The sequence below is a fragment of the Streptopelia decaocto genome (assembly GCF_964273445.1).
Source record: "Streptopelia decaocto genome assembly, chromosome: 3".
In the NCBI taxonomy this organism is placed as follows: Eukaryota; Metazoa; Chordata; class Aves; order Columbiformes; family Columbidae; genus Streptopelia; species Streptopelia decaocto.
In genome coordinates, this window is record NC_138656.1 from 61,032,721 (window position 1) to 61,054,376 (window position 21,656).

Sequence of the window (21,656 nt, forward strand, 5' to 3'; positions counted from 1 at the left end):
TCGATGTTTGCAGGGTGGTGAGTTACCTCCTGCGTTACACCGGCTTTTGTACGTCCGGGGCATCTCGGGGTTTGTGGTCCTTCTGTTGTGACTGACAAACAGGAAGGGAGAATTCTTGCTGTGAGAAGCTGAATTAATCTGCAAAGCTCTGATTTTGCTGCAAAAGCGCTATGACTTTGATTGCTTTATGTGACCAGCAGTTTATGCTCTTCAGGAAGAACTATTGTTTTGAACTCGTATGTGTTTTCTGTTCTCTTCAGACTTCATCATTTTATAAGTTTGGCCTGCAGGAGTGTTTTGCAGTGGGAATTTTGAATTTGAAAGTGTCATATTTTCATTTGGGAGGGAATTATCTCAAAAATTTCTTAGTACATCTTAAGCCAAGGACCTAGTGTCAGGTGTCAGAAACATTGCAAATTTCAGTAAGCTTTGTGACCCTTCAGGTTGTTGGGTACAATCTCTGATTTTTGTGTGAAAGTCTGATCTGGATGTAGTAATGTAGTTCACATAGATGATCTACTTCCTTAGGGAAAAGAATAAGTTATGGTCCATGTCATTTTTATTTTTTTTCCAACTATATAGCACCTATACTTGTTACAAGTAGAGATTCTTTTTTTTATGTGGTTCCAGATGTACATTAGGTTAGGTATTGAGCCCTGGTATACCCTGAGAAGTCTGTGGGTGGCACCTGATAATATCTGACAGTTTTAAATACCAAGAAGTGGCAAAACTTAGACAGTGATGTTTACTAATGAAAAGGTTATCAACCATTGCAGAGATTTTTCTCATTCAGAACTAATGGAAACCTGGCTTTATCATCTTATTTTCTTTGACTAAAACATTTGTATCAACAGCTTGAAAGCAACTTAGGTTATCCCTGCCTTGTTTACCTTCAAGTAACTTTGTGTACATGTGGTCCCTGACTGAATTGCTCAGTGACAATACTGTTTTACCTAGCTATAATTTAGCTATTTAGCTGAGAGACATTTTTGATTGAACTGGACTTTAGTTTCCACAGTATTCTTTATTTAGAGAATTAGTTCGGATAGCTAATTATAATAATCAAAAGGCCTTTATTTTGATATTCATTATTTTCCCCAGTAATCCTGTCAGCAGGATCTCTCCTGCAATGGGGATATTTTTTATTTTTTTTTAAGGAAAACAATGTGGTGCTTTTGTTCCAGCTATGTTTCTAGTCCTCTTTACATTTGAATTTCTGCTTACATTTTCATTCAGGCTATTTGCCTGGAAGGCTGAAGGAGGCTTTAAAATAAAATTATTTCTGTATGTGAGTAGAAAAAACAGGAGTCTAAATTCCCCCTTTAGGTAACAGAGAGGTAGCAGCACAGTGTGAAGGAGTGGAGTTGGCACTGGTTATGGTAAACCTCTTATCAGCAAAAAATATCTTAGAATCAAATATATCTGAAAATTTTGAAAAGAATTGATGTAAATAGGTGATACATTCTGCAGATGAACTGCATGTATTTAACCACAAGAGAGCAGTGTTATACCAGATCTATGTTGCTAGTCTTAAATGTAAAAGTAATGCTGTTTGGTCAGTAATAAGTCTTAAGAGTAAAATTTTAATACCTTCGTAGTTTTGTCTTTTTGGTGGTGGTCACTAAATTGTAGAAGTATATGCTTCTAACTTACTAGCGTTATGGTGAACTATATTTATGCGTGTTTGGATTAGTAAAAAGTCAACACCAGCCTGGTTTATTCTGTTATTCACAAAATAAATCTGCTACTTCGTTTTCTAGGAAAACAGACAGAAGAATTTATGTGGTGAGTTAGAAAAGAGCTTCATCTGGCAGTAGTCTTTTCCTGAAGAAATATTCTCTCATTTCCCATGTAAAATGGCTATTGGAGAAAATTTCTGTTTGTGTTACAGCACACACCTTGACCTGTGGAGAACTTGTACATTCAAGATTTTTCTTCTTGCCATCTGTGCTTCTTCTTGAGTACTCTGCATTTTACTTAACAGGGAAAGTTAAACCAGGTTGATTGTTCCCGCTTTTTTTTAATACTTAATGCCGTAACACAACAGCTGGATTTGCTGGGAGGCAGTTGCCACTGAGCAGCAGCTGCTGGGACAAGGGAAGAGCAGGAGGAAATGTGAAGTAAGCTTCATGTTATTGTTGCCTTAGACTTGCTTGACGTGTTGTCACCTTATAGCTTATAGCCCGTATTTGTTGTGGGTTTTGATAGTGAGAGCTGTAGGAATGTGTGTTAAAAGTTCCAAAATAGCAGTATGAATCAGTGAGGCCGGTGGTGTGTTCTACTACTGAAGTGAGCGGTTTTTTGTCCTTTAGAATACTGGGGGATTTTGTATGCCTACTCTATAGTTTCTTATCGAATTTTGTCTCACTGGTATTTTAGTCATCTTTTTCCATTACACTTTTTCTAGTAGGTGTATTGCTTGACTTACATACCATGTTTGACTGCCATCTACTGGGGTGGGCTTGATAAGCCGGGCTGTTTTGTTATGCCCTTTCCTTGCCCTTGAGGAAGTGTTTCTGAATAGAGGTCAAGCTCAATGTCCTTGTTTTCAATTTTGTTAAGTTAGGAGCTGCCTCACCAGCATGAGCAGGGGGAAAGTAATCTGAAAGTCAGGATTTTGTGATAGTGAAAATAGCTGGTTTGAAGTTGTACTTTGAATTGACTCGGGTTAAATGTGAGCGTTATCAACAACCCTTGTTCCTTATCTGCCCATTTAACCACTCAAATGTTTCTCATCTGGTCGTGTTTGCTTCTTACGTCTTCTATTCCTCTCATATGTGCTGTCTGCATGTAAGTGAATTTATATTTAGATTTTACTTGTTATGTTTCTGCAGGGTCTTTTTTTCCCCCACAGCTTCTAGTAAATCTTCAGCCACTTTGTTATTTCTCTAGTGGCATAGTCATCGTCTTTTTTTTTTTTCTTTTTCCTTTTCAAGATTTGAAGAGTATTCTTTGTATTCATTATGTTGGAACAATGAGGCTGCTGGTGAGACTGGTCTCTACCAAATAATCTACTTTATAACCTAGCTTGTCTCTGATATCATAATTTTTGATGTTGATTAGGATTTTGAGGTCACAAAGAAAAGAAAGCGATATTAACATATGGTAAACTAAATGAACAGAATTCGGGGGATCCTGTTTTGTGCTTTGTAAGCTATTGTGCTGTTGCTAGGAGAAGAGCATGTTAACAGTTTTCTAAGCCAGTAGTTGCCTGGGGAACCCACAGAAACTTGTGCTATTTCTACACATCTGTACAATCTCACAGACAATCTTTTTCTTCCCTATGTTCCCATTTTCTTCTCTTTCTAGCACAATAAAAGCTGTGGATGTAGGAAGTTGCATCTTGATGATAGGACCAAGTCCTTTCTCATTCTCCAGCACACAAGTTTCTCTTCCAATAAAGACCCAGTAGCTTTGAAGAAAATGGTATTTAGCCAAACTTTGACTGAACACAATAATTGTGAATAGTTGACCCCGATACGAGTAGAGGATCATGAACATCACACCTAGTAATGTTCACTGGCACTTTAATTTGGAAGTTGTTGCCCTTCTCTTGCTAAAACACAAATCAAAGTCTCACAAATTGCATAGATTTTAGGAAAAGTGAAAAGTATTTACTTCAAAAAAAGCAGGATCACTAATTGCTACTAAGGTAATTCCCTAATGGACGAATAAGTTAAACTCTGCTCACTAGGAACAAAAGCTTTAAACTGCAGATGGTTAAGCAATTTGAATCCGCAAATTCTGAAGAAGTTGGTTAAATCTGGCCTTTTTTCTTCACTTTGAGTAATCATCAGAGTAATACAGAAATTAAAAAAATATTTTGTGCCATCTGAGTTTTCTTTCTAAGAGAAGTGGGGTAAACCAGGTGAAAATAAGTCAATTAGCATGTATCAATTCTAGGCAAAAGATCTGTATGATGAGATCCTATTGGAAATTTGGAAATACTTAGATAACAGGAGTGATCTCATGTGACTTTATTGGAAAATAGATCTTTTTAATAGGCTTTGACAAAAATGGCTGTAATAGAATAGTGTAAATTAAAATAGAGCATTCATATTATCCACAAAGTATATGTTAAATGGATGTAGAACTGATTAACTGGCAGGTAATAGTAATCACTGAAAAGAACTATTTCAGTTCCCTGGGTTATAGGGAATGGTTCTAGGCTAATGCAGTTTCATATTTTTAGTTATGAAATAAGTGATAAAATTTATGGATAATTAAAACCAGAAATTATATTGTGAGACATAACGAAGATGGGAATGATGGTGCAAAGCCATGATGGTAATGCCAGAGTACGTTAGGTCTTCAGAAAATAAGTAGATTCTAGTACAGTCAGTTGGAAAACTATGGAGGAGTTTTGTTCAGAAAATGTGTTTGCAGTTCCCTGGTTTGTCTGTGAATGCATGAAGAGAAAAAAAAAAAAGGTACTAAAAGCCTCTTCTCTGACAGGGAAAAACATAATACTAACCAGGAACAGGAGGTTAAAACTAGAACGACTTCAATGAGTGCATTTCAATGATGAGCATGACATGCACAGTGGGGACCTGATCTATAACTAGGGTGCTCCAAAGTGTAACCACAGTGCAAATAAACAAATTCCGCTTTTATCTAGCATTTCATGTACAATCTGACTGTTGAGCTGTAATAGTAAAAATGCCAGATCATTTTGTTAGTGGTTTATATTTCAAAGCCTGCAAACATGTAGGCTGAAGTAGTGGGACTGTTCAGTAGAAAACGAAGGCTGTTGGTAACACAAGGTTATATTATGATGTGTTTCAGTCTTGTGCAGATGGAGGATTTGGCAAAAGACAGATGAAGTCCAGACACTTTTCCTACAATCCTTCCTAAGCAAACACGAATAGTAATATTTTTAACTCTGAATCCTTAAACCCGAGAAAATTAAATGTGTACAGGAATCTCCTACCAAAAAAAAAAACCCCAAAAAACCCAAAAATCATATTGTTTTGAATTGTGCTTAACAAAAAGTGTGACAGGAATTGAAGCTGATCTGAGCCCTCAGGAAAATGTTTCTCCTGAAGTCGAAAGACAGGTTTTATTGCAATAAAACCTCTGTAATTTTAACAAGGGAGAACTTGGAAATGACCAAGGAAGATAGAACAGAAAAAAAGCGGGGGGGGGGAATGTGCCCCTGTGTGCAAGTCCTCGCTTCCACTTAACTCAGTACCTTTTGGAGTTGCAGTGAAGTCTCTTCGGCCCCCTTCATGTCTTGTTCTAAGTTTTGCTGTATGGTTAAAGGTTAATGTATTCTTGTGGCAGTGATTTCCATGTGCATTGCTTGACTTTGTTTTACTTTTGTTTTGATTAGGGGAAAAAAGAAGCTCTCAATCTGCCCAAATGTTCAGTTTTTAATAGGCGGCACTAATGAAGCTACAGAGTCGTTTTTCTTCCATCTCTACTTTCTGGAGGCATTTCATTATTCCAATTGCTTTTTGCCACCCTTCTTTGCACTTCCCACTCTTGTACTTGCACTTTCTAGAGAGGGGTGATTAGTATGAAAATGGTGACGTACGATTTATTTCGGGGTGGTAGGAGAGGTGGAAATAATAGTATAACTCTTCTTTATCCCTGTTTGTATGAATTCTAATACTCCATTTTAGTTGCAACTTTGTGTGGCACTCAGGCCCCCTTCCTAATCTATGAATAGTACAATATATTTAGAGCCCTCTAAGGTAAAATATTCATCTCTTCTCTCTAAAGTGTATTACCATAAAATTGTCTGACATGAAATTCATCTGCTGTTGTGATATTCCCTTCCTCATGTGTTTAGGTCTGCGTGGTCCTGTGTAGACACCCAAGGTGGCTTTTAGGAAGTGGGGCTGCTGGTAACAAAATGCAGTTGTGATGGATGTAGGTGTTGCATGGTGCTTAGTAAAACTCTGCCTGAGACCCAAACTAGCCCAGGATATCCAGGTGATCCATTGGTTTTAGTGGCAGAGCCCATTTAAGCCCTTTCTTCTTTATCCTGTGGTTCATTTTCTGTCTGTCCCTAAATAGCTGCTTGAGACTGTACTGTACACAACACCACTTAAAGACTGAGAGGTGTAGGAGTGGGAACACTATAAGCCTGCCTTGTCGTTAAAACCAGCATGTTTTTTAACTACACCCATGTTAACTTAGAGAGGATTGGACTATATTGGACATTGGAGAGACCCTGCCTTCCTCACCTTTTAGGGAAATGGAGTGTCTGTCACCTAAATGTTTGTCACATGTATTGCTTCTTTTCTTAATGAGTAGTTACGTTGTCAAGATTCTCTGCCTGAGTTTTAAACCACAGCTTAGTCACTTTGGCCAGGACAAAAAAATTGCCATGTTATTATTTTTTTTTCTTTTGCTGTTCAGTGATTTCATTTCAACTTATTATTTGTTTTGACTGGCTAAACATTAGCATCCATACATACACTGCCTGTGCAGAGCAGGGAGATGTATTGATCTTGCTGTATGTGAAAATAACACTGCTAAATCCATTGTGGAAAATTGTGAGTGATTTTCCAATGTTGACTATGTAAAACTTCTCTTGGAGAAATCATCACATCTCCATCCATATATAGGATCTATACGGGTCTCTCAGGGGCTTCATTCTAAAATCCATTCTGCAATTCAACTTGTGGGTGGCGAACATATTAAAACACGTTTTATTATGATTCTGAAGGACCTTTTTTGTTTTAAGAAAGTAAACTTGACATGTTGGCTATATAATATTGAAACAATATATTTCCAGATCCTATATGAAGTTCAACTGTAGTGTTTGCACGGCACAAACTATATGAATGTTGGTACTGAAGGCTTTGAGGTACAAGTAAGTTCGGGCTTTAGAAATGTGTCAAAGTCAAGAAGAGTCATCTCTGCAGTGACAAACATCCATCAGTGATGACAACTATTTCTCACTTAGAAATACTTATCAGTCTAGAATGTCAATACTTCCCATATTTTCAATTAAACGTCACAAACCTTTGTTATATTGCACATAACATAACATGGTCTGCAACTGAGAAATGAGAAAATGGAGATTAGAACTGACCAATAATATTAAGGAGAAGTAGTTACTGGAACTCAAACAATAGTAAAGGACAACTCCGTCTTCTTTAAATACTTACACAGAGAAATGTTTTCCCTGGGGTATGAAAATCCGTCTACTACATACTTAGGAGAAATATAGGGAAAGACTTTCCTTGCTGGTAACTCCATTTAAATTCCTGCAGCAAGGCTAAAGGTAAATTTAGATAAAAGTTCTTCTCGGAAGCAGTCCCCTAGAAAAGTGAGTATGTTGTTGGTTGGAAGGAGAGGCAGTGGGAGGATGGATGCAGCAGGACTTTTGCTGCCTTGTCAAAGCAGAATGTGTTCTGCAAACTAAGGATGTGCTTTCCATGAACTCGCTCTACAACAGAACTTTGGACACTTCATTTTAATTTTTTTATTTTTTTATTAGTTGTCATTCTTTGACATGATGAATACTTACAGCAGTATGTTAAAAAAAGATACAGTTAAGTCTCTTGGCATTACTGCATAGCAGTCACAGCATTTCACACAACCTAGTGCTTCCTTTCAGAATGATGCATATGGCATATATACGCACATATGGGGGCTGATTCTTGGTCCCGGTGAAGTTGGTGGGACCAGTGTTTGGCCCATAGAGTTGTATAAGATATATGAATATGTATATATAAAATGCTTTACAATAAACATGACATATACAATCTTGAATTCAAAGATAAGCAGAATATATTTTACATCCAAGTCAAACTTATGCTCTGCACTTAAAGTTTATGTACCTAAAATATTGAATGGATTATAGAAACAAACAATAGAATAGTAATTTGCACCAATCAAAGTAATTTGCATACATATTCATGGCATGAGCTTGCCTTGGGTTTTTGTTTGTGTTTTCAGGTGGCTTTTTTTGGATCTTAATTCAAATTTAAGTATTGATTTTTTTGTTGTGGGCCATGAGAGGGGATGGTGGCAGTGGCATCAGGAGGCAAATGGGAGTACATTATAGACAACTCAGCTGAGTGACTTAAAATAGAAGGCTATGAATCATGGCTGGTACCCTGACTGATACCTGAAAATAACATTTTAACTACTTGAGTGTTTCTCCTTTCCCAGGAGAGTCCATTTGGAAGGGCTGGTATGTGTTCTATTTTCTTGGAAACTTTTAATAGAAATTTCAACCAGAGATTGGAAAAGCTGGTGAGATAGCTATGCAGCGTGAAAAACAGGATTATCTCATTTACTGTGGTAGCAGCCTTCTTACTGATCATTCAGGAGACACTGATTTTCTTAATGAAAACCAATAGTTTATACAAAAATAAGTGACCCATGTGGTAGATTAGGTTAGATACAACTGCTGATCATGTGGGGTTTCTTTTCCTCCATAGACTCTACTTAATTTCAGCTACTCCCCTCTCTGTTCCTGTTTTTCAAAGGTACACGTTTTCAATAGTCCCTTTTTCCCCATTTCAGCTGGTGGCTGGAACATTGACCCTTAAAAACCCAAAGGTAAGTAAAATCTTAAGGAAAAATGCATATGTATGCATTATTTTAACCAGCCCGAAAGTTTCACTTATCACCACTTTCTTTTATTATTATTGTTATTGTCATTATTTACATAGAACTTGCCTCTTTGATAGCATGAAATCTGCATTTAAAGAAACTAGGTTTTAGTCAAATGAACTGTATTTGTGGGGCATAAAAGCATTTAAACTCCCGCTTTTAGCAGCTTTCTCCTTCTTTCCTTGTATTAAAATCGTCAATTTTAAAGCTTCAGAATGTTTTAGCTGCACTGGCATAATAAGAAAGAAAAATCATTTACAACGGCTTTCTGTAAAGTGGCTAACACGTCTGACATGGCAGAAATCTGTATTATCTGCGTAGATGTTTTTCTGTGCATCTAGTATTCTGTTGGCATCCTGAGGAGAAGCCCCAGTGCAGAAATGTTCTCCAAACTAGACAATACTAAATACGTGTCTCAACTGCATTTACTGAGCAGCGGTGCTGTTGGGTTGGCTGTATTGGGTGCAGTTTGGCTTCTTCTATGGGAAATTAAAGGGTAGCATTTTACATTACAGACCCCAACGTTTGCCTAGAGCACCTGAGGCAAACCAGCCCCGACCTGAACTTGTGTAAAGGGTACAGAAGCATTTGTGGAGCCACCCTGAGCCTATATCAAGCATTGTTTCATTAAACAAGGTGATTGAAGTCTAGCAGGTATGTTCAGTGCACCAAAAAACCCCACAACCTGTTCATTTTAAGAGCAGCTTTTCACGGCTGGGAAGTTCTAACTTGGTAAGAGCAAACTTGTAATGGACTCTGTAGGCTCTGGTTACAGAACAGGTCTTGGTTCTCTTGTAGCTGTAACAGAACTTGACTTGTGCCTAAGCTCTCCTGTTGGACCTGTTTTCTGGAAGCTTCTCAGAAACAGCTCAACAATGTGTCTGTCAAGAGCCTTTTATGCTGCTGGACACAGAGTTTATCTAAACTTTGGAACATTAAAAAAAGGTCTTTGAACTAGATGGAAAATGGCTTCCATTTCCTAGTTCAAAAACAAAACAAGGGAAATTATATCCTTTTGTATGTACTTAAGTCATTCTAAGCAGCACATTACACTGCTTGTTTAATGTCCTAATAATTGTCCTAAATCTGTCAGAAGGAAAGATAGACCTAAAAAGCAGCTAAGTGGTGATACTCCCACCTCCACCATTGGGTGGTTAAAGAGAGATTTACAGCCTGTAGTTAGAAATAATTTTATTCTACTACAACTCTCTCTCTTTGCTTGTTATGGTACTGCTACTATGTGAGTCTCATTTAGAAGAGGAAGAAGAATGTTTTTTGCTGCTTATAGCTTATGAAATGCTAGAGAAGAAAAACACCATTCTCGGGATGCTTTATGTTCTCACAGTGATTTCCACCTTCCTACTTCACTGGGTTTCAGTCTTTTTCTCTGAAGATACATGTCCAAGGAATTAGTAGAGTAACACATCCTTTACTAAAACTTACACTTTTTATTTTCCTTTAAACGTATTAGTCACCATATGAACATGAACACTTTAGCTAATCGAGTCAATATTCCCTGTAACTGAGAAAAATTCTATATCTCCCCTTGCACTTTTATGAGTAAATATTCTCTTTCTCAAACACCAACTTAAACAGCTCTTTCTTTGTTGGTCTCTCCAAGGTATTCACATCCAAACATAGATTATATGGCCGTATCTGCTAGTTCCTTTGGAAAACAGCTATACTGATTCAATGTACTGGGGGTTTACAACAACATTATACTTTACCTCAATGCAATTAATTTTTCTAGGGACAGAGGAGAAGGGGACAATCACATTGGTGCAATAGAGTAGTGTCAGAGAATACAATCTCATTGAAATGATGGGAACTTAAGTAAAGTTTTATAAAGACTATCCAAACTGAGGTTGTTTATGGCATAGACGAGGCCAGGTATCTTTCACAAACATGAGACCATAGAAAATTCCTCAGCTACTATGAAAAGAGGATTTTTCTTAATAGCCTGACTACAAGACTTTTTTTTTCCTTCATTGAGTGAGACATCTAAAAGTCAATTGAAGTATTTTTTTTCTAATGAAAAGAAAAATACAAATGTATTTTGATCCTGGCTAAGGAGGGAATGTGGGGGAAAAAAAATCAGCTACACAGCAACATCACTCAACAAAACAACTGGACTCCAGAACTATTAGAATGACGAGCTTTGTAGATCACTAAGCTATTTAATAAAAATTCACACACTTGAGTAAATGGTAATCAGGTTGAACTGTCAAATTATGCGGTGTTGCTGTGGGTTTGGTTTGGTTTTGAACTTAAAACTTCAGGTTCTGTGAAGCATTTGCCTAGACTGAATGCGCAAGGTGCCATGGATTAACAACACGGACCCACATGGAATGTGCTTGAAGTTTTCAAGAAGTTATCCTGTCAGACTTAATTCCTTAATGACCTTTGAAACACCTTGGATAGTGGAAAGGCAGTTCAGAATCATATTTTGTGACTGTATGATTTTGGCAGCTATCAGAAGATGAAGGATGCTAGAAGTTAAGGCTTTTATCCACAAACAATGGTGTATATTAATAAACTCTATACCATATTTACAAATGCTTTCTCTTGTATTAAAACTAACAGTATTCTGTTCACAGTGCCAATGTTTTTACAGGTAGCAATCCCACAGTACTCCAGTATTTTGGCATGGGAATCAGTAGCGCTTTGTATTTACAGAAAATGTACACAAATGAATATAAACATGTTACTTGAAACAGTACTCAAAAGATAGATCTGTTCGTGTTTCAAAGGTTTAGACTGTACAACACCTTCCCTTTCATTTGCGAGGGAATACTGTTCCTTGCAATGAGAAGATACCCATCTTTTATCCAAAGTGGCATAAAAACGATTACCAAAATGCGCCTTGTTACACTGGAGTTGTGTATACGGAGAGTAACTTCAGTCCAGGGTTTATAGATCTGTTGTTTAGTGCACAGAATACAAAAGTTAAAAAGGTTTTTGTTTTAGTTACTAAAATAACCAGACTCTCTCTGCCCTCTGTGAGCGCTGTCTCACTCAGCCACTGTCCTCTGGATGCTGAAGATGCTGGTGGTTTCATGTGTAGCCCAGCTGCCCACCTGGAAAGCGTATGGCGCTCTGGGCTGATACGCGTGTGTCACAGTATGACTCGTGGTAAATGAATATATAACCAAGAGTGCCTCTCTCTCCCCTGTTCTCTCAGGAATCTCCCCTGCTTCCTGGCAGCCAAAACCAGCCCAGCTTCAGTACTGCTGGCTGGGACTCTGCGTCCAGGCAGTTCATGACCAGAAGTGACGAATGGCGTCAGGCATGTGCAGAAAAAAGAGAGGGGAGAGGAGCGTGAAGCAGATCCGGAAAGGAACCCAGCAGACCCGTGGGCTTCTTCGCGAGGATCCTTACAGCTTCTGCTTTGCCATTTCCCCCCTTTTCACAGTCTTGACAACAGGCTCCTCGCTCCTTGGGATTTTGTTTGCTGCTGTGATCGTGACAGAGATAGCAGTGCTATAAGGAAAAGTGCAAAGCTGCCACTAAGGAGTCTCTTCTTCATTATAAGTCTGTTCTTGGCTGCCAGTCACTTGACCTGAGTGGTCATTGCTCCTACTACTGCTGTGTTGCTTGTGGAGCAAACTCCTCCACTTGGCCTTGTTCCTCCTGAGATGGTTTAGCATATTTTCAGATAGAGGAGTATCGCCCGTAAACTGGGCCCACCTCTCAAAGAGCGGCTCTACGATGTACGTCATGAACCCTGCGGAAACACACAAAGGACAGCAGGTGAGGAACAAATTTATTCCAGGAGTGCATTGCCCCAGCGTGCCTTGAGAGAATGCAACAATTTGAATGGCAAAAGCCCTGATGAGAAATAACAGCAATGCCTCAAGCAGCCATCAACTCCTTTTGAAATGCACAGCTTTTCACTAGTGTACATGACAAGATGTGGCTCTGTCTGTATGCCTAACAGTAAAACCTGTAAGAGACAGCATCCTTCTTTGATGCGATTTCAGACTAGAAAGTAACTGGTGTGTAATCATACGTGTTGGCTGCAATTTTTCTCCATAGATATGAAAATGACCCCTTTTTTCTCTATGCAATGACTCCTCTGTCTTTCTATTGAATGTAGGGCTTGGATGGTTTTCTTTTTGAACATTTTAATTTAGAATGTGAATGGTGACTCTTATGACCCCTATCATTCTTACTGTTAAAACAACTAGAAGGGGGGGCTGGGGGCGGGGGGGGGGGGAAGAGAAAAGTTTCTCTTTGTGCCATACTGAGATAAACATGGTGAGAAGAGAATGAAACTCATACTCACCAATCTGTATGCTTGGTATTGTATCCTTCTGTTGATTACAAAGGGGGCTTATTTCCAGTTCAAATTTTTGTTCCAGGTCACCTGGAAAAAAAAAAAAAAAAAGAAAAGAAAATAATTTGCTGCCACTTAATTCTTCTCTCCATACCTACGCCAGACCCTTACAGTCACTGCAACTGCGTGGATCTGAGCAGTTGAACTCTTGCACCAATAACGACCATGTTAAATGTCTAAATACCTTCATTTTTTGAACTCTTTCTTTTAGGTATCAGGGACACTGATAAAAAGAAAATCTAAGGAAAGGTGACTTTGGAATGTATATTAAATCTGAGCACTGCCATGTTCTGAGGACCTTAATTTTTAAAATAGCTTCTCTCACATGAAAACTTTTAAGACATTCTAGTTCATCTACTCACTGTTCAAATGTTTTCCACGGGAAAACTGCAGAATATACATTTTAGCAGAAAAGTATCATCTCCATTAGCACTGTAGTGTGAGTTGCTCCTCTCTGCTTGTGGAAATTGCTGTTAAAGGGCAGTGTGATGGAACCTGGCAAGTTGGCAGATGTGTCTGCACTAAAAAAACTAATAAAGGCCAGGGCATGGGCTTGGGCAGCACAGGTTCATGTGTCAAGAGCTATGGAGTTCAGGTTATAAATGTGGAAAAAGGCAGAAATTAAGTTTGTCTTCTAATTGCAGTGTAGCTGGGTATTAGGGCTATGCCTGTGCTTCTGCGCCGAAGTTAAATCACTAACTCCCTGGGTGGTCTGGGAAGTCCCCAGAATCATCTGCACAGGAAAGACAAGGCAGCAGACAGACTTGAAACAAAGAGATTGACCAAACTCCTGATCATCTTCGCAGCACCGTATTTCACTAAGTGGAACAAAAGGTCTGCAGGTGCAAATCTGGGATGGCCCTGAAGGCTCCTACAGGCAGTTCCTGCTGTGACTGGCCCTGGGGTCTGTTCCAAATTGTTGAAGAACAGCCTGAGTGGAGGATCTGCTCACTCCAGATGCCACCTCAGACTGATCCTGCTGCAGAATTGGCTAAATTTGGCATCAAGATGATGCTTAGGAACAGTCAGTGGAAACAACTGATGCAGAAATAGTCATGCAAGACAGTCTTCTGTACACAGGTAAGACAGTTAGGAGATGGTTTTATGTAGTTGAGGAAGATCAATAGCAATGATCATGCATATGCTGGAGTGGTCACAGAGGGCCACAGGCCAGCTGGATATAAGAATTCAGCAGAAAACCAGGTCAGGAAGTCTCATCCAGACAGCAGCGCCCTGTCTTGCTGGAGAGGTTGCATGTCCCTGTGCAATCAGTGTGAAGGTGGTGGTTTTCTTTTTGTTTTGTTTTTTAAACAAACACTCTGTGAGTGCAATGCATTCATCCTTGTGATTGTTCTCCTTCTCCAAGGCACTGCCAGGGTACAGTCTTGGTCACTGCATGAGGTGCAGGCCCTTTCCCATCTACAGTACTGGAGGGAAGGGAGACAAGCTGTGTGCCCACCAAGCTGCACACTTGCCCTCAGGCAATAAAACTTCGTACATTTGATTTGCTAATTAATAAGGATGCAGTGAGGGGTGGTTAGAAGAAACATTCCCATAAGGGAGACTGACCTGCTAGATCAGACAAAATGTTGTTTTCAAACCAAAAAGAAACATTTTGCTTTAAATCCACTGCTTTTGTTTAAAAGCTTTTTTCCCCACTAATAAGACAGTTTTGACTTAAATGCTATTGTGTCACTCAGGCTCTGTAGCCCCATATAAAATACTCTGTGCATTTTTAAGCTTTGCTTTTCTTCTATCTGCAGCTTGCAATTGCTTCTTAAATGCAAGTGAGGGGAATATTTTCAGTTTTAATTAGATATTAGAAAATACCAGGGAATTACTTTTAGCTTCACAAACAACCAAAAGGAACAATTCAGCAAAGCTGAGACAAAATAACAGTTTACTATGTGTTCAAATGTGTGATTTGTCTATTATCTTCTTCCCCTCTATCCCCTCAAAAAATCTTTGATCAAAAAACAAATGTCTGTCTCCAGTGATGTCCTCTCTACAGGTATCCCTGATGGAAAATGGTTGACCTTCCTGGCTTGAAATGTATCAACATGTTCCTAATCTTTGACAAGTCATCTAATTCACAAAAATAAGATTTTCCTTCGCACAGTACGAACTTAAATGATGGTCAATTTTCATGTTTCAAGTTGTTATAAAAGTAACTGCATGAATTAGTTGCTGAGAAACCACATGCTGGGGAAAACCTTCTAAGCAATTCTAAAATGTCTCCAGAGAAACTGATCATTAATGTTGCTTAAACATTAGCCATTTTCTTGAAACTCATTTCTTGCCAGTTCCAGTTTCATGTAAACAAATCAAGTTGTATTATTTACCCTGTATTCCTATTTGACTTTTAAAATGCTCATCTGAGAACAAGTTGAAGTTTTTTCTAGGAAAGGTTCATGTTAGGAGCTGCAGGTACTCCCTGAAATGTACCTGAGTTGTATATTTTATTTGCTAATAGATGTAGTGTAGTTGTACCAGATGACTGGAAGATCTGAGTTTATTAAAATGGCATTAGAAACACTTGGTACAAACATTCTTAAACTTTGTATGCATTACAGGAGGAATATTAAACACGGCACGAATTCTGATATTATTTATCGGCCTCACGTATAGTAAAAAATTAAAGCATAAAAGCTATGGTTTTCAAATGCTAACCTTAGTGACAAAAAATATGTTCAAGCCTCAGAACCATATGTAAGAAAGTAGAAAGGTCTGTAATAACATTCTTAAGTGATAATGGTATCTAAATACATGGCAGTTAATATAATCTTTTTCTATCACTTACCAGGACTATACAGCCATCAGTGACAGTCAGACCAGTGTCTGTACATTCTCCCACATGAAATGCTCTTTTCCTCCCTGTTACGCTTCTAACTGGTCTCGTATGCTCCAGTGTTCCCTTTCAGAAGTATATTTTAGATGTTATATTAATAATTTTTGAGTCTTGGGGAAAAACCTTACGTTTATAAGAGCTGAGAGCACTGTCTTTCTCAGCATAGTCCCTCAATACACTAAAGGTGAGGTATCACTCAACTAGGGCCCCGTCCTCATGTGTTGAATACTGATTCTGCCTCGACTATACATCTAACCTAAACCTGCATCTGGCAAGTTGGTTATGTTGCTTCAAAACCATCAAAAACATTTCACCAGCTTAAGCTGACAGTGGGTGGGAATTAACCTGCTGACCTATTTGTCCTCATTTGTTAATGCTATGGACTAACTGTACTAGGTACCAGCTTGAATGTGGCTTAATTTTGTAGTGCAGAATTTTAAATGGATTGAGAGCTTCATTGTGTGCTCTTCCAGTGTTTATACCACTTGCCTTCAGCTCTTGGGATGCTCTGAACAAAGAATGTAGCAGTGATTAAACTCTGCTGCACCCTGTGTTGTAGCACAGCACGACCTTGCCTATGCAGATAGAGCCAAATGGTGTAATTACTGTGTTTAAAAAACCCTGCCTGACTGCACTCTCTGCAGGGGTTTGAAAACATTTGCAATAGGTCCTAAGCTGAGCTTTGGATTGCCTACTTTGGCCCTTTCAACAGTATTAGAAGAAGTTGGCGTGCTGAGAACTGCATTTGAACCCTTTCTCTGCATTTGTAGGCAGAAGAATGTGTCATATTTGGGAAACAGCGAGGGTAAGGCTCCCATCAGAGTTGTTGTGGGAGTGTGAAAAGTGAGATAAAACACAGTGGATGGCGGTAGGATTTTGGTGCAGTGTAGAGCTGGCACTGTTCCAGCTCAGAAGAGCTAATGGTGACTGGAGGGTTCTCATAGAAGAATCCAGCCATGGGCTCTCCAGCTGAATTCAAGCGCTGAGGCACAGCAGAACCCTCCCTCCTGCCTGACGCTGCTACAGGAGCAGCGAGGGCAAAAAAAACCCACTTGCAGCTCTTCTAGCCCTTCCTTTTCAAATGAGGCAGAGCATCTCTTCAACAGCTTGTTTTTGAGGGACATTTCAAGGCAAAGCGCGCAGGCTGAACACTACCTCTGTCTCACTACACAAAAAGCCTGGAAAGCCAAGGTGAAAGGGGACCGGCTGCACATGACGGGGCTGACCTTGTCGGTAAAACTCCTCGCAGACCCGCTCACTCCACTGTTTGCTCAGGTCCCAGAGCCGGCAAGGGTTGCAAATGTCAGCACACTTGAGCGCAATCTGAAAGGGAAGAAGAAAAGTAGCAGTGAGAAAAGAAATTACTGTCTAGCAGTGCTTCAGCAACAAATCCGCAGGCCTCACCAGCAACGTTGGGATGGGTTAAGATCACGTTTTAGAGAGCCAGCCTCACCCAAATATGCCTTTTGAGGAAAGAACATTCATTTAAGCTGCAAACAAAACTTTCATTCAGCCCTCCCCGTTACCGTAGTGAGAACAAGAAAAGGGCCAAATTCCAAGGCTGCAAAGTCTTTTTGGATACTCCTTGCAAGCAATAAGCCAACAAAAGCCTCAGGCTGGCTCCTGCTGACTGCCTGGCTCAGCATCCATGGCTGATGACAAGGAAGAGCCAAACTGGTGTAGGACTATTTGGGCATCATTTCTCTGTGGTCTCAGTGAGTGACCTCGCATCTCACTTCAGCTACACTTCATCTTAATGTCTGCAGATTTCTGTTTACAAAGCTAAGCACAGGGCTCTCCACGTTGCCCCGGCTTGGTTTCACTTAGTTAACTAGTATTTTTAAGTGTTTTGCAGGGGAATGAGTACAGGAGGGCAAGAGGTTTTTAAAACCAAGTAACTGCATCAGAAAAGTAAATGATGTAGTGGCCTATCTGCCTTACTGCCTTGGAACAAGATGTCACGTGCCTTGTTTCTTCACAGACTGAACAGAGTCAGTTAGCCTGACACGGGTCAGAAATCATTCTGGCACCCGTGAGGAAAACAGAAATATTTCCTGTATAAAGTCAGACTGATGAACTGGAGGAGGGAAGGCTGCAAGTCACTTTTCTCTCTGGATTAAATTGATTAGTCTTAATGTTACTGTCTATTACAAGGACTTTTCAAACATTCTTTAACTTATCCTGATCAATCACGATTTCTTGATTTTTTTTTTCTTCTTCCACAGCTAATCCACCAGATAAGTAAATCTCACCATGTCTGTGCCCTAGCTCCTATCTTTAAGAAACCACTTTTTGCCATAGTTGAAATCTGTAATTCCTGTGCTTTTGGCATTTGTACAACCTTCTTGCCTGATCTGTCCAGAAATATGATAAACCCATTACCCTGCCCTGCATGGTCCATGCAGGAATCTGACAGAAGACTGTGTTTGATGGAGGGCAGACGCACAGGTTACTACATTTCCCACACTATTGGAGGGGGAAGAATTAACAGAACAGCACTTCTTTCCTTGCAACTTCCACCTTTCCCATAACCTCGACAAAGTGATAACATGAAGATGTTTGTTTTATTAATGATGACAATTACTTAAACTCCATTATGTATTTAAGAGCAAAATAGATGTCATTTCTCCAGAGAAGCATGTATATATTGAGCTACTTTAATCACAATAAAGCTTTAATAGGTAGAGGTTTATTCTGAAGAGCCTGTTAACAACTGCAGCTTAGGTGGAAGAACCAGTTTGAGTCTATTTGGTTTTAAAATAAAGCACGGTTTCTTCCTCAGCTGGGCAGATCCAACAAAGAAGCACCTGCTGCCATGGCAACAGCTGTCTCCGCAGAGGCAGTTTCTGAACATCCATCACAGGAACAGGACTCGGGCACCCAATGTCAGGCTGTCTTGGAAAGAACACTGACAAGGGCACTATCCCGCACGGTGGGGAAAATAACATGGGTGAAGTGACATTTGCCAGAAGAGAAAATATAATTGAAGCATCACCTGGCAAGACAAGCAGGGGTCTGGAAATAAAATAATTAATAGCTTATCTTCATTTCTCAGCATTTGAGACTTGCCTGTATCTGTTGCATTCACAGCTTTTTAACTCAAGGAAATTACATAAGGAAATACTGGAGGCACCTTATGCTTGCCTGACATGCCAGGCAGCTGAAGGAAAGTGTTTATGGTGGTAGGTAAGGAGGCGCTGATGTCCAGACATGCTATCATATGCTATTCTAACATATACTAGGAAATACTGTGACTTTTTGAAAAACTAATAAAAACCAGACATGGAAAAATATTTTTTCGAGTTACCTGAAGCATAAAATGTCTGTCTTGTGCATCTTCCAGCCTCAAATCCTGATTGTCAAGGTGAGATTTCAGACGGATCAGAAACTCATTCTGTCTGTTGATGTCTGTTGCCAAGATCAGGGAGCCCAACTGCTGCTCAATGTCTTGTCTGCAATTAAGGAAAATAAACCCCTTCAATCATGGAACTGTTGAACATTAATAGCTCAAAACAACCTGCTATGGATCATAGCTAGCACAAAGCTTCCTCTGGCTTTATGGATCCAGTCCGGTCTGTTTGGTCAGTCTGTGCTGGGGTTTGCAAGGTACAACTGTTCTACCTGCCTAAATGGGTTCAGGAGGAATAGAAAATGTAGAAGAAAAATGCTTGTTGGCATTGATGCTCTGAAAACTTCTGAAAAGTGCTAGAAAGGTAAAAAACTCCCAAAACAACAGCACTGATGCATCTAGAGAAATGCTCACATCTTACTTCAGCTGCTCAGAGCTGGGTGCTCAATGGAACAACTTTAAAGTTGCATTTGAAGCTGTAAAGGACTGAAGTCATTCGAAGTTTAGTACTTCCAGGTAATTTGTTTATATTCTTTATAAGGTCACCTCTAACTAAAACTTAGTATTACAGACTGTTCATTTGCTCAACCTCCACTCCTTGATGGAAGTAACACTGCACAAAACCATCAGGTAAAAAGGCAGCATCAACTTTGCCAAGGTGCTCCTGTTGCTGTTTGTTGTTTTTTCTTTTCTTTACCCAAAAAGACAGTGAAGACTAAACCACACCTTCTCAGGCAGGTGTGGAAGACCCAAGCACTCTCAATGCTACTCCACCAACTCCTTCATTTTTCTGTTTCATGCTTTTTAATCACTAAATCTTTCCATATTTGGTTGGTGCTATGTAAAATGAAAAATGCCAGCAATGGATCTGAAAAGGTCCATTCCTGCTGGGACTCCCAATGATCCTGGTGCTGGCAGTGGCCATTCCTGTGCTGCAGAAGTAGCAAAGTCTTAGAAAATACTTCTGCTGTATAACTTTGTCTGGTCATTTCATACAGGCACCAAGAGAGGGCAGGAAGGTCCGCCTACTCTGAAGCCTGGGCCTCTTTCTCAGCATCATTTTATGAGGAGTGAAGGAACCCATGGCCTAGTTTGAGGGATGCATTTCCTCCAGCAGATACTTACGTCACCTCCTTGGGCAGATGGGCGAGGAGCCGTGACTCTCGAAGCATGCCTATCGTAGATCGCCAGTGATGATTTTCTAGCACTGAAACATTCTAGGGAGAAATAAAAGGAATAAATTCAAGGATTAAGCAGGCATCCACTGTACAGATACACATTTGCAGTATTAAATGATGCTTTGAGCTGGTTGGAAGTGCTGCAAAATGAGCCTGAAATGTGTGCTTTCTAGCCACCTTTTGGATCTGAGGAATTGGTCTGGATTTCTAGAGTTAACGACTGTGTGCTTCTAAGCTTCCCAGCTAAGGTCAGCCCTAGAGTCCTGTTGTTCTACAGTTTGAGTCCTGCTGTGAACAGAGGAGCTAATCTCATCTGAGTGGGAGGTAGCTTGCATTCTAACAGATTTATTAACAAATAAATTAAAGCATGAGTGCAAAATCATATTTTTACCTCCTACTGATCTCAGGTTGACTTCTCAGCTTCTACAGTTTAAATGCAGAGCTGACAAGAAAAAGAAAACTAAACTGCCAAATTTCCATTGGAGTTGGGGAGCTGGAAGCTGCCTGCAGCTGCTCGGTGAAAGCGAAGGAGTATCAGTGTCAAGGAGCATCTGCAGGCTTCAGCAACTTAGTCTGCAAAAAATTTTGAGTCCTTTTGGTTTGTTTGCTTTCAACTAAGCAGAACCAAAGTTAGGTCAGAAAAAATTCCTGGGGAACAGAAATCCAGCTTTATCGGTTGTCTGTGAACTACAACAAATTGCGTATCTCGTGTCCAGTGACTTCATATTACTATCCTAACACACAATGCATTTGCCCATCATCACTCTTTTAGTTCACAAACTACCTTCTACCACTGAACAACTCAGAAATCTCACTTATTCGGAAACCTCCAACACAGTTCTTGTAGTTCACAAAAACCTCTGCTTGCTGCAGAGAAGCAGCCCAGCAGAGCAGCCCTCCAGAGAACGGCACAGTCCTCAGTTATCCACAACAACATGCACAATCTGAATGAGACAACTGTCACATAGCCATAGGGACACTCCGAGGAGTTCTGGCATTTGACCCCTGTTTTGGGCAGTTTATAGCTTTTGCCATAAATGACCACCGGAATAAAAAAAGCCCCAAACACAACTAGGCGGCAGAGCAGAGCAAGGACTCTACCCCATCGCTGCCAACTGGGAAACTAGAGTCAGGGTCCCTCTCCCCGGCCACTGTTGACCTTTGGCTCCCTCTGCACAGCCCCACAGCTCAAGGTGCAGCTGCATCAGTGCTGCCTTTCCTGCTGGACGTCAGGCATACTTCTCCAAAAGCGGCTGAACAGTATTTTCTCCTTAAGGCTTCCTTATCCTCCTTTGTAATCCCGTCATATCTAATGACCTGAAACACTAAACATTGCCAGTAACCAAAATCCAATTTGCATTTTGATCA

General features: G+C 39.9%; 1 protein-coding gene across 2 annotated transcripts in view; it reads right to left on the minus strand.

The window, feature by feature from the left end:
• Positions 1–7,383: 7,383 nt before the first annotated feature.
• The window catches only part of PDE7B (phosphodiesterase 7B), a 183,163-nt gene continuing 168,890 nt past the window's right edge, over positions 7,384–21,656 (minus strand). For both annotated transcript variants that reach the window (XM_082048520.1, XM_082048519.1), the window contains 5 exons: positions 20,236–20,327; positions 19,069–19,213; positions 16,988–17,084; positions 12,863–12,943; positions 7,384–12,301 (listed from right to left, as the gene is read on the minus strand). In XM_082048520.1, the coding sequence (XP_081904646.1) occupies positions 12,084–12,301; positions 12,863–12,943; positions 16,988–17,084; positions 19,069–19,213; positions 20,236–20,327 (633 nt within the window). In that variant the 3' untranslated portion in view covers positions 7,384–12,083. The remainder of the gene's footprint in view (positions 12,302–12,862; positions 12,944–16,987; positions 17,085–19,068; positions 19,214–20,235; positions 20,328–21,656) is intronic.